At 44.7% G+C, this 12914-nt stretch overlaps 1 protein-coding gene across 1 annotated transcript in view; it reads left to right on the top strand.

Annotated features, from left to right (window-relative positions):
• LOC146208925 (uncharacterized) overlaps nucleotides 1–12914 on the top strand; it is a 50808-nt gene that overhangs the window by 26475 nt on the left and 11419 nt on the right. The window contains exon 3 of the mRNA XM_084587337.1: nucleotides 4964–5028. Within this exon, the coding sequence (XP_084443463.1) occupies nucleotides 4964–5028 (65 nt within the window). The remainder of the gene's footprint in view (nucleotides 1–4963; nucleotides 5029–12914) is intronic.

The following is a 12914-nucleotide window of genomic DNA, read 5'->3' as shown; positions in this document are numbered from 1 at the left end:
TTGAGTCCGTAATTCTTTCAAGCTTGTAAACTCTACTTGTATTGCCTTTGATTTCTTTATCCTGCGTATCAAGACGTACAATCACCGTGGAAATCTATTCATGCAGCATCCAGACTGAGACCTCCACTTCATCGAGCTTTCCGTTAGGAGGAATAAGGGACGTCAATGTTTTGTTATTTTCTATAATTAGGAGTTTCAGGTACGAGTCTACATTCCCGTCATCACTTGAGGCGTCTCCTCTCTCTCCACCCAGACGCATACATGCTCCAGCTTCCTAACTTTTTTAATCGACTCTCGTTTTGAAGAGCATTTAGTTTAACTCATGCCAGAGCATAGAGTGCCGTAAAAACAAAATTCACGATCACCGAATGGGCTGAAATTTTCGTCATCTTTTACCTTTATCTTTGCATGGTATTTTCAACACCACGATATGATGACTATTGCACATGCACAGAACGAAAAGCACGTTAGCAGTTTGGTAGCAGCGGTAGAAATCTAGAGAGCATGCACTAACGTAGCATAGAAAGGTATGAGCAACCTGTAAAGCACAGCGAAGAATTATGCCACTCTTGGTCCGCTCCGCCGGTGCTGCCGAAATGCCTGCTGATGTGCATCATCTATGGCCAAGTTCCCGCGGCCCTTGTCACAGCCGCAAGTTTCTGTGAATTGGCTGGTTCTTGCTGTTGTCGAAGCGACACTTCAGGGTTCAGTCTTCCAAAAAAGAAAGCAGGCGTTGATGACGGCTCTTGTGTGAAGCACTGCAGAACGCAGCAACATCTGCGACTGTAAAACACAGCCAAGAACAATTATGCCACGTCCGTCCCGCTCGGACAAAATTTGCTTCCGTGCCGACGTAAGCCAATGCTACCGCAACCTCATCAGCCACTGCAGCGGAGCGCGCCCTTTAGGAGGATGCCTTAACGGCATTTCCACTTCCGTCGACAGCGGCGGCTACTGCTCATTCATTATGGCCACCCGTGGCGTCCACATACTGCCAGCTCCACCGGCTTCCTAATATAAAGGCGACAAATTACCTCCCGTCTCTTGAGACGTTGCATATTGATATTATTAGGCAAAGGGGTAGGATTAACAACCTCCTGAGTTCGACCTTAATAACGTTTTGACTTCCCACACAGCCTGATGTTTCAGCCAAAAAGTCATTAAGAACGAGCTCATTCAATCTTGTCCACAGCTTCCCAATGCATTGCACCATTCTCAAACGTGCCAGCGATAGCTCCTCTGATAGCAGCCGTCATCTCTATTCGGCGGCCACCTTAACAGCGCTGCCGATGTTCTTTGAGCACCATATGTTGCAGTTCGTCGCATCGATGTAAAACCTGACAAGGAGTGACCCTTCAGACAGCACCCATTGTGCGTATGCTCTGCGGCTGCTTTTGTATTTTGTTAGATCTAGTGCTAGAATTACCTTCGCGTCTCTGGATTTCGAATCAATTATGTCATGTTGTAATCGGAGCATTACATCCTGTGTGCACAGGCCCGGTCGGAACCCGACCATCTCGTGAGGCCACAGGTCGTTTTTCTCCATGAAATTAGTTAGCCTTGTTTGGATTACGCGTTCCATAAGCTTTCCAATGCATGAGGTTAGAGAAATAGGTCTGAGGTTTTCCAATTTCGGGGGCTTGCCAGGTTTTGGAATTAGCATTTGACAACGTAAAACACCAGGCAATTCTCGCGGGACTACAGGAATTAGGAGTCGGCGAGAGGACATATAATTACGTAATGGATTTCCTGACAAACAGGACGTTGAAACTAAAGTTTCAGGACCTAGAATCCCCCACTGTCCACCTGGGAAGTAAAGGAACTCCGCAAGGCTCGGTGCTCTCCCCCTTCCTTTTTGACGTGGTGATGAGAGACCTTCCTGCCGCTCTTAAAATCATAAAAGACCTGAAGTTCAGCATTTACGCGGACGACGTTAATCCATGGATGAACAATGGCAGCGATGGCAGCATAGAGGAACGCCTACAGGCGGCGGCGGACACCATTGTGTCCTACGCGGCCGAAAGGGGTCTTTCGTGCTCTCCGCAAAAATCCGAACTTTTCATATATAATCCAAAATCAATGAGGTGCAAGGGCGACTTTGACGTAGAAATTAAGGTCGACGGCAAAACCGTACCAAGAGTCTAGCAAATCAGAATCCTCGGACTTTTTATTCAAGAGGACGGGTATAACGACGGAACGATAAAAAAACTCACTACCTACGAGACGCAAGTAACAGGAATATTTAGGAGGATTGCATTCAAAGGCAGAGGCCTCAAAGAGAGAAGCCTCTTGAGACTGATGCAGGCGGACATAATAAGTCGAATATGCTATGCCACACCGTTCCTCAACATCAGGACCAATGAAAAAGATAAGATAGACGCACGCATCAGGCGTTGCGTCAAGAGGGCGCTGGGTCTACCCATCTCCTCTTCTATGGAACACCTGATAGAAATGGGAGTGCATAATAGCTGGACGGAACTTGCTGAAGCGGTGAGAATCGCCGAAGATGAAAGATTAAGTAGGTCAAGCACGGGTCGAACAATCTTAGAATGGGTGGGTCGAAAAATAGATAGGGGCACAGCCGACAAGGTTGCCCTACCACCACAATGTCGCGAGAACATCATTGTCCGTTCTCTCCCCCGCAATATGCCCCAAGACTACCACAAGGAGAGACGGGAGAAGAGAGCAGAAGCACTGATTAAAAGTGCAAAAGAATTCAGAGTAAAAGAAGTTGCCTACGTAGACGCTGCAAGCGGCCTATCAGGGGCGGCAGTCGCCGCGGTAGTCGATGGTAGCGGCGCACCAGTCGTCTCCGCCACCATCCGAAGTAGAAACATAGACACGGCTGAAGAGGTCGCAATAGCGCTCGCTTGCGTCGGAACGAAGGCTAGATTGATCTTTAGCGACAGTAAAACTGCTCTCTGGAATATCGGTAAAGGCAGGGTCTCACAAGAAGCCGCCCGAATTCTAAAAGCTGCAACTAAAATCGATCGCAAAATCACCCTAATTTGGGTCCCAGCACACACGTCCGTCCCCGGCAACGAGGCGGCCCATGATTTAGCCCGAGATCTCTACTTCCGGGCAAACGCGGAGCCGCCCGACTGCCAGGCGATGGACGAACGTTTGCAAACCTATAAAGAAATAATCGAAAATTATAGATTAGGAAGACGTCTGATGACGCCACCGGATCCTAGCTTAAATAATAAAGAGGCCATAGCCTGGCGGCGATTACAAGCCGGAAATTTCCCGAACCCTGTCTGGTTGTTTCACACCCAGATAGAGGAGAGAAAAAACGATATATGTAAAGCCTGCTAAACGAGGGGGACCCTCGACCATATAATTTGGGAATGCCCTAAGTCTCCGGGCGCTAGAGACAACATTAAAAGTAGAGAAGCCTGGGTAACCCTGCTGCGAAGCGACGTCCCCGCTGACCAGCAGAAAGTCGTCCGCCTGGCGGCTGAGGCCGTGAATAACCAATGTATATTCGCCAGTCCTTAGTCGCGGAGGTTCCAGCCCCCGTTCCTCAGGCCTGCGTGCCAGGAGCGGGGAGTAGGGGGCCTCCTAAATCGGTGGAAATTAAAGTTTTAATCAATCAATCAATCAATCAATGCTTTTGTATAAACTCTCTTGCTGTTTACCAGACTTTCAGTCACTAACTTCATAGGGTAGTCGCGTGCGTTCAGTAAGCGATCGATGGTACTTCTGTGAAATGCCAATTAGGACTATTCTTCCACTGCCTGTTTTATCGGCTTCTATGCGTATGCAGGGTTCTTGTCGCGAGTAATTTTAATGAATGCTGCAACCTTATGACCAAATTCTTTGAACGCCGTTCTATTGGTGGCTGCAATTTATATGACTCTCTATATTGATACTGAGCGGGTTTGCTATTTTCGACACGCATCCTCCACGCCTAAACACATCACGAATGTAGAGTTACCCCCCAACTCTGTGTTAGCTGCTGCTGCTTTTTCTTGGCACATTTCTAAGCTCGGACGGTGGTCCTCGCTCTCTGTGTTCAATTAGAATGCTTAAAGAGCGGCACGCAGCCTTTGATGTAGCAAACACAAGTGGGGCTATAGGTATTACACGAAAAGAGAAAACAAAGACACGCACTAACAACATATCCTAATCTACGAGCATGCACCACAACCGTCAAGCTTCACTCCCTGTATATGCAGACGAACAGCGGGAAATGACGCAACGGTGGTGGTAAACGCACCGTCCGCTTTCTTGTCGTCTGGTAAGAGCATTTCTAGGATTTATGTAGCAGTACGTTTAACATTTTAAGGAATGACATGGCATGTGCGAGACAAATAATTGCATTTACATGGAAGGCAGTTTATTTGACGGATATCTGATAATGAGCCAGGAACTCTCTGGTATCCTCCATCCGCTAAGTTTTTTCATTCGTTTCATTTATTTTGAAATGATGGTGATGCTCACTTTGAGCATGTTGGTTGAATTCGTTGGCAAAAAGAACAAAAGCAGCTGGCATTTCAATTAAATACATTGATACAAGAAATAATTTCATTTGCGCCCACACTTCTTGAACCACCTGGACTTAGGTGAAGTGTTTTGCACTTCAATTGTATGGCGGCATATTGATCGGTTGCCTCAGAAATGTATTGTTGCCATCATGTTGCCACAAAATCAATATATTGTCAGACACTGTGTCAATTTAATAGGCGCTTGTGGTAGCGTGAACACTCCCTCTTTTTCTTCTTTGTTGCCACTTTCTATTGTACGACTGTACTGCCGAAGATTCTCTGGCTATGGAAATCATAGCCTTTCTGTAGAAAGCTTCAAGGCGTGAAGCAGCGAACGGTAGAACAGTTTTGTTTCTGGGTGCCAGTAGAAGTCTAGAATTTTGTTCTTGATTCATTTAAAAGTTTTTTGTAGGATGCTAGACACGTGTTTTTTTTAATAGCCCCTAGAAGCTCACTGTAATTTTCTCTTTACTTAGGAAACCCGTACGTTACGACATAACTACAGGAAATGAACCCAATCAAGTCCTCTTCACCAAAAAAGGTATGACAAAACTTGTCATTTTGGACTATTTTGTTGTTGTTGTTGTTGTGGCTGTAGGACGAAAGAAACGAAAATGCGCGGGCCTGCTACTGGCTCCGTAGCTGAACCTCCTCCACTGCCTCGTGCCGACAGAAGAGAAAATAGACAAAAAAGAAAAGAAGAGGGAGAGAAATACGCGCGCCGCAACAACAGCCGTCGTCCACCACAACCGAAGCGGTGCTGGATGCAATGACGGCCTACAACAGATAAAAATTAGTGGCTGGCTAGCCCCCGCCACAAGCGGCGTTGACCTACCGTCCTAACCCCGTAGGGCCAGGAACTGCCACCCTTCTGTGTACTACTAGAGTTCGAGAGGCGAAAGCCATTATAGAGCAGGGGATAGTATCCCTCCACTACAGCACCTCTATCTCCCTCTCTTCTTTCAGTTTCACCTTCCTCCCTGCCTTTACGGCGTCGTACATGTGTCCGCGGAGAATTGTGACAAATACTTAGCCTTTTCTATACTGTAAATCAATTTAAAACGTCGCTGGTGCCTGCTGTACGAACGCATCCTAGACATCTGGGTCTGCTTCTGTTTGCTGTGTGGGGCGGCGTTCGAGGAAGCGGCAAACGAAAGGCGCCGGACGAACGCCTGGGTTGGACGCCGACAGGATCAGATTCGTATATGCATGTATCGCATGCACAACGTTTATAGATATCACTTATATAGATATCGCATGCACAACGTTTATAGGTATCACTTATATAGATATCGCATGCACCACGTTTATAGATATCGCATGCAAAACGTGTATGCATGCATGCATGGTGACGCCATGTTTTGTCTTAACGGTACATCACGAGCTCCTTGTCGAACACAACCAGCATTTCGTTTAACGCATCATAGTTAACCGGCGTTATATAATTTTTTACAGGAAAGGAAAGGCGCAGTATCGATCACTCGCGGAATCCCGCTGTCATCCTCACGCCAGACAAGGGGAATAAAGGATGGATGGATGGAATATAGGAGCGTCCCCTTTGAAACGGGGTGGTAGCAGTAGCTATCATGCTCATTTTCTCCCTATATCTTAATTATTGATTTAGAATGGTTAACTAAACCATCATTCTATTTATTAAATTTTGTTCCCCTACATTACTAACATTATGTCACTTCTCTGCTTTTAAGCCACCAATCTTCCAGCCGTTTTTTGCTAGTTTCCCCCGCCGGTTTATTCACCCGGCCACTGTTATCTCTAAACCCCAGAGCTTCAGGAACAGTGATTGCGCCTGCATCAACTTCCGGATGGATACCATTGGATTCGAGTATAATATGGTCAATTGTTTCACTGGAGTTTCCACATACAGCACATGCGTCATCTCCATTGTTAAACTTCTTTTTGTAGCTGCGTGTTCTAAGGCACCCTGATCTAGCTTCAAAACGTAGGGCACTGCCTCTTGAGTTATCAAAGAAATCTTCCTTCCTGATCTGCATTTTCCACTTTCGGTATAATTCCACACTCTGTTTCTTTTCAATCGAATTTATCCAATTTTTACATTATGTGTTTTTCACCTGTTGCTTAACGCTCTTTATTTCTCCGTCCTTGTGACTAGCATACTTACTAGTTAGTTTCCTAGTTCTTTTCCTCCATTGTGAGTCAACGCTTTTTAGGTACAGGTATTTAAATACCTTAGCTGCCCATCTGTTACTGTCCAATTTCCTCAGGCGTTCCTCATATAATATTTTATTCTGAGCTTCCCGTACTTCGAAAGATGCCCAGCCCATATCTTCCTGTACCGCCTCATTTGTAGTTTTGCTGTGGGCACCTAGTGCTAATCGTCCAACGGATCTCTGATTTATTTCTAATGTCGACTGAACCTCTGATTTTAGGCACAAAACCGCATTTCCGAAAGTAAGTCCGGGCACCATAATTCCTTTCCAAATACCCCTCAAAACCTCATACTATATTGTATCCCCACAATGCCTTATGCTTCATTATCCCGGCATTCCTTCGCCCTTTGGCCTTAAGTGATTGCTCATGCTTTCCAATGTATGCCAATCCTTCGTTTACCCATAATCCGAGATATTTATATTCTGCCACTCTGAGCATTTCATGGCCTTCTATTTTAGGAACCTGATCAGTTGAGCCGTTGAAAATTATCAGACCCGACTTAACTGCGCTGAAACTGAAGCCTAGATCGTCCCCTTCGTCTCCGCAGTACTTAACTAGAGTTTACAATTCTTCCAGACTCTCAGCTAGCAGCACAATATCGTCTGCATAGATCAAACCGGGGAGGCGTTGCTATACCGCCTTTCCACCTAATCTATATGACAGGTTAAAACCTAGGTTACTGTCTTGTATCCTCCGTTCCAGGTTTATCAAATAAAGCATGAACAGCACCGGTGATAGAGGACAGTCTTGTCTTAGTCCTTTGCATACTTTGACATCCTCTGTACTTCTTATCCCTTCCCACGTAATTTCTACTTTGTTATCCCGGTATATTTCCTGTAGGAACTCTATTATCTCATAACCGATACCTTCTTCTTTTAATATGTTCCACAGGAGTTTCCTGCTTACGTTGTCGTACGCCCCGTTTATGTCCAGGAAGGCCAAATACAAAGGTCTATTTTTCACTCTAGATATTTCGATGCATTGGGTAAGCACGAACAGGCTATCATCTAAGCGCCTACCATTTCTAAAGCCGTTCTGAAGTTCTCCGTGCATCTTGTTACTTTCAACCCATGCTTGCACCTTTAATTTCACCGCCTGCATGGCTAACCTGTACATTACAGATGTTATGGTAATCGGCCTGTAGGATTTTATGTGCATCCTTTCTCCTTTCCCTTTATAAATCACATTCATTTTTCTCTGCCGCCAGCTGTCCGGAATTTGCTTATTCGTTATGACTGTTTCCAAAGCTTTTAACAACGTTTCCTTAATTTTTGGACCGAGTTCATTATTCAGCTTGATCGGAATTCCATCTGTTCCTGTAGATGTGTTTTTAGGAATATTTTTTTCTGCCTTTTTCCAATTTAGATTGGTCAGTTCTAAGGTGCTTTGCATTCTGCTACCTTGTGTTGCTTCCTGATTTGCGGAGATTACCCTATCGTCGCTCTTAAAAGACTCGGCTATAACTGATGTAATGTAGTTCACTGCGTTATCGCCCTTTAAACAATTTCCCTCGTTATCTTGAATCCGATCTTGCTTTCTTTGATTCTTCTTCCCTAGCCAGCTTATATGGTTCCAGAATTTTCTTGCTCCGCCTCTAGAGGCATCGTGTATATCAGCCATCCAGCGATCGGTGGACTGTCTTATTTTACTTTGGACGAGGGCCTGCACTTGAAGTTTCTTTTATCGATATGATTCCCATTTTTGGTCGGTTTCCTCCTGAGAAGCCTGTGCTTTCTTTGCCATTCGGTGTTCCCTTGAAGCAGCCCGTCGTTGTTCAATAGCTTCCCTGATTTCCTTATTCCACCAGCTCCGTGGCTTCCTCTTTCCATTCCAGCGGTTTGCTACTTTAACCTCCTGAATTTTACTCCTTATGAGTAGTTCTACCTGATCATAATCCCAGTCTTCCATGGGGCTTTTCTCTATTTCTTCCTCTATGTCTGCTGCTATCTGCGCTATTTGATCGTCGTTTAATTTTGCGTTTACGTTTTGTCTAAGTTCCATTTCTCTTTTCATTAAGGGCCCCATCTGCAGACTAATACGTTTATGATCCCTTCCCAGACTACACTCCCCTTCTTCGTCTATTTCCATTTTTGTGACCTTGCTATAAACTTCCTGCAACATTAGACAATAGTCAATGGTCGTCTGCCTGTTGCGGAATTCCCACGTGATTTGGCCTTCACATTTTGTTTCTCTATTTACTATAACTAGATCGTGTCGCTCGCAGAAATCTAGCATTAGCTTCCCGTTACAATCCGTGTATCCATCCAGATCGTCGATGTGGCCGTTCATGTCCCCCAGGAGAATAATATTGGCCCTGTTTCCAAACTGGCTTATATCGTCACTGAGACATTCAACAAGATCCCTGTTTTCTTGCCTGCATTGGTGTCCTGTTCCTAAATAAACTACCCCTAGCCATGTCCTTATGCCGTCAATGGTTCCTGAAACCCAGATATGTTCTTTACAAGATGATTTAATTCTTTGCCAATTTGTTCCCTGGTGTATCAACATACCTACCCCTCCACCCTTTCTTTCCGTTCTCGTTCTGTTGCACCCTTCCCAGACGTAGCCTTCTATAAACGGCGGATTTTCTAGATCCCTGAGATGAGTTTCGCAAAGAGCGTACACACCTATTTTGTCATCCTTCAACTGGTGTTCTATCTCTAGCCATTTCGCTCTTTTTCTACCTCCTTGCATGTTTATGTAGCTAATCCTAGTGTTAAATTTCTTTTTTGTACTTTTCTTTCTCGACCTACTCTTTGCCATATTTGGGGGATCAGCCTCCATTATTACACTTTCTTCTGCTTCACTTCTAACTACCTCTGTGCACGGAGTCCTCGCGGACCCCCTAAAAAGGCTACAGCCCTGCCTGCCAAGCGCCAGCCGATCTCTGCTCCGACCCTTCTGTTAAAATGAATGCCATCTCGCTGAAAAGCCCTACCAAAACCTGCTTTATGTACCTCCCTGTTTACCTCAACCACTTCGAAACGCTTCTCCAGGCTTAACTTTCTTATGTCCTGATTAACTGTCACCACGTCCTTTTCCATCTTTCCGTTCAATCCTAGCACCTCTGGTACTGTGCATACAACTATCTGCGTCTGCTGTGCTACTCCCTGATCTCGTCAACTCCCTTAGCTAAACTTTCCACCACTCCTGCAGCGTCACCATTTAGGACATCGTTTAGACCCGCGGCTACTATTACCATACTGCGCTCTGCGGAATTCTTCAACAGCCTATTTTTACTCTCTTTTAGCACAGCCCTCATTGTTCTCCCTGGGAAGGCTCCAACCAACACTCTCTTATCACCCCTTACACGTTCCAAGATATCTCGCTTGCACCCGTTCATGTTAGAATCTCCGGCGATAAGCACCTGGGCCTTCTCTCTTCCTCTCCCAACTGTTGGCTCCTGCTTTAGGTTATCCGTCCCCTTCTCTCTGGGATTTTCATTCTTCCTTTCTTCCTTTTTTCCCGACTCCTGAGTAGCTGCTTCTAAATAACTCTGACGGTTCGGATCCGCCTGACCTACTTTGCTTATGCCTTCCATGCCAGTGTTGGCCCCAGCCACGTAGCCGGCATTGGAATGTTCGTCCTTGTTGATTCCAATGACAAAGTCGGCCCCTTTCTTTTCAATTTGAGTAAGCTGTCCAAGCAGTTTCTGATTTTCCGTCCTTAGCAAACGTACTTCATTTTCTAAATCCTCCACACGAGACACTAAACTGCCCCTTTCTTGATCAAATCTATCAAGACGTGCATTCAGTGCGCAACACCGACACAAAAAGTCGCTGCCTACCGCTTCACCTACAGAGTCAAAACCCATTTCTTTGAGATTAACCTGCGCCTCACACTGAGTACATTTTACCTTCTTTTGATTGCACATCTTAAGCGCTCATCGACTGAACTATAACTATTACGAATTCTTAGAATATACAAATTGCCAAAAGAAGACACAAGAAAGGACTAGCAAACACGCGTTAAAAACAATTCTGCGAATGCCAATAGCCTAGAAAGAAAAATATTTATCTAAGCTAAACAATGAAAGCCAAGAAAACCTAGCTGCCGGCACGAAAAACCAGGCCGCTAGGACCAAGAGCTAAAATCTATTCTTTAGGCTGCACCTAACCTACCTAGCTGAAAACGAAATAAAGTTAATAAAAGAAAGAACTCATCTATTTGACGCTTCGGAAGCTCCCGCTGTCCCCAGTCCGTCCGTTTCCGGTAGCCACGTGCAATCGGAGGAGCGATGGAACACGCGTCCGCACCACACGGCTGTCAACTGTCAACTATACCCACCTATACCAGAGGCTTTACAAAAGTTAGCGCCATCTAGTGAAAGAAACAGAAACTGTGTGCGGCGGCCATGTTTTGTTCAGTCCGCCCGCGCCTCCCATCGAGTACGCTCTCAACGTGCGCCTTCGTAGAACCCGTGCATGCATCGAAAGGTGCATTGGAATGCTCACAAGCGATTGTTTCCTTTTTTAACATCACAGCAGTCGCTGTTAGCACCAAGCTCTATTCGGAATGATGCCAGCATGTTGTTGCGTGTCCTTCTGCAGCCAGCGTACCGTCGTAGACGCGCACGGAATCAAGGTATACGTGTGTATGCGACCGTTCGTTTGCAGTCCTAATCGGCTTTACAAGGGTCACTTGCATCATGTAAAGCATTACTGCGCGTCCCTCTGACTAGGAGCTAGCTCACAGAATGTGCTATAACCTAAAACAGCAAGGTTGTTTTGCGCGCTATGGAGCCTTGTGAGCTTATGCTGCGATGGAGGACACGGGAGAAGGAGCAATGCATATATAACGAACGCTATTGTGCAAATACGTTCTTTGAAACATTTTGTACGTAGGTTGCATTTACCATTGTGTATGGATTTAAGACACGGGCATGATTACCGAAACTACTTTTCACAGTAGTACGAAATGGTATACTGCTTGGTGCAGAGAGCAATATGGTTGTCTAGTGCGCCCGAGGTGCGTGTTTCACGCTGCAAAAGTAAGCGACTGCCAAACCCGCGGCGTGTGGAAAAGCAAGAAAAGATGGCATCCCACTAGTATGTTGTAACATGCTCACGTGCAGCCCGGTCCACGTCCAGAGCGCGCAGCTTAGGTTAGCGGCCGATAAAATAATGAAGCGTGCGCTTCACTTTTGTGTGTTTTTTCGAGTCACCCGATGGTTCGCTAATTCACAGCTACCTGAAATTCACTGCAATTTTTTATAGGTCGATTTCTTGTTTATTCCCTCTGTCAGAAAGTAAACATTTGAAGCCGCAATCTCATATGAAAGCGCTGACATTGAAAGCTTCGAGGAACTCGGAGGAGGAGGACCTCGGCTCAAACGAAAAGAAATTTGAAAAATCAACTCAAATTACTGCGAAGTATTTGTGCTTTGTGCAACTGGGGGCTGTGTTCATAAAGTCAGATTTATATTACATCATATCGTTATAGAAAAATTAGGGGCCACTTAAGCTCCGCCGTTAAAGGTACAACGCGATAGTGTTTCTCTCTGATACACACACACGCACGATGTTTTCTTTCTTCACGTGTTATATTTTAGCTCTTTTATTTATTTATTTATTTATTTTATTTTATTTACCAAATACTGCAGGCCCTAATTTGGCCCTAGCAGGAGGGGCGAAAAGAATACAATGCAGTGAAATATGAATTCATTAAAAGTAACATACTACACACAAGTGTAGTATGTTATATGTTGTTATGTATGTTATATTTCTATGTTATGTGTGTTATGTATTTCTATCATTTCTTTATTTATTTTTGTTTTATTTGACGTTTTATATTTTTATACACCAATACGCATGCGTCAGCAACAATCGGCTTTCCATTCTGAGCAATTTGACACTTTTGAACACATTCTTCAATTATTTCAATTAATCAATTACACATTCTAAATTTTCTTCCTTAGCATCACCAAGCACTGGTTTTTCATTCTGACACCTTTAAACCCTTACTTTCCAATTTTTTTCTTTTTTTCGTTTCTTTATTTCATAAATTGATCAAATAATTACAAACATTTTATTAACTCGTCATTGCCTATCGCACACCAATCAATATTCAATCACTGGAAGCGCAAATTACCATGGCACTTTTTTTTACGCAGTGCCCGATTATTTCCGAGACTAATGCCAACTACTGCGTCGACGGCATGGGAAGGAAAGTGTTAAGCGCCAGTTCAACTTACGTCAAATTACGCACGATCTTTTTATCATAAATAAAATGCATCCT

This window comes from Amblyomma maculatum, chromosome 1 (genome assembly GCF_055883805.1).
Source record: "Amblyomma maculatum isolate TAMU_Amacu chromosome 1, ASM5588380v1, whole genome shotgun sequence".
NCBI classification, from domain to species: Eukaryota; Metazoa; Arthropoda; class Arachnida; order Ixodida; family Ixodidae; genus Amblyomma; species Amblyomma maculatum.
The sequence above is the reverse complement of the archived record's forward strand: the minus strand, read 5'-3'. Positions and strand labels throughout refer to the sequence as shown.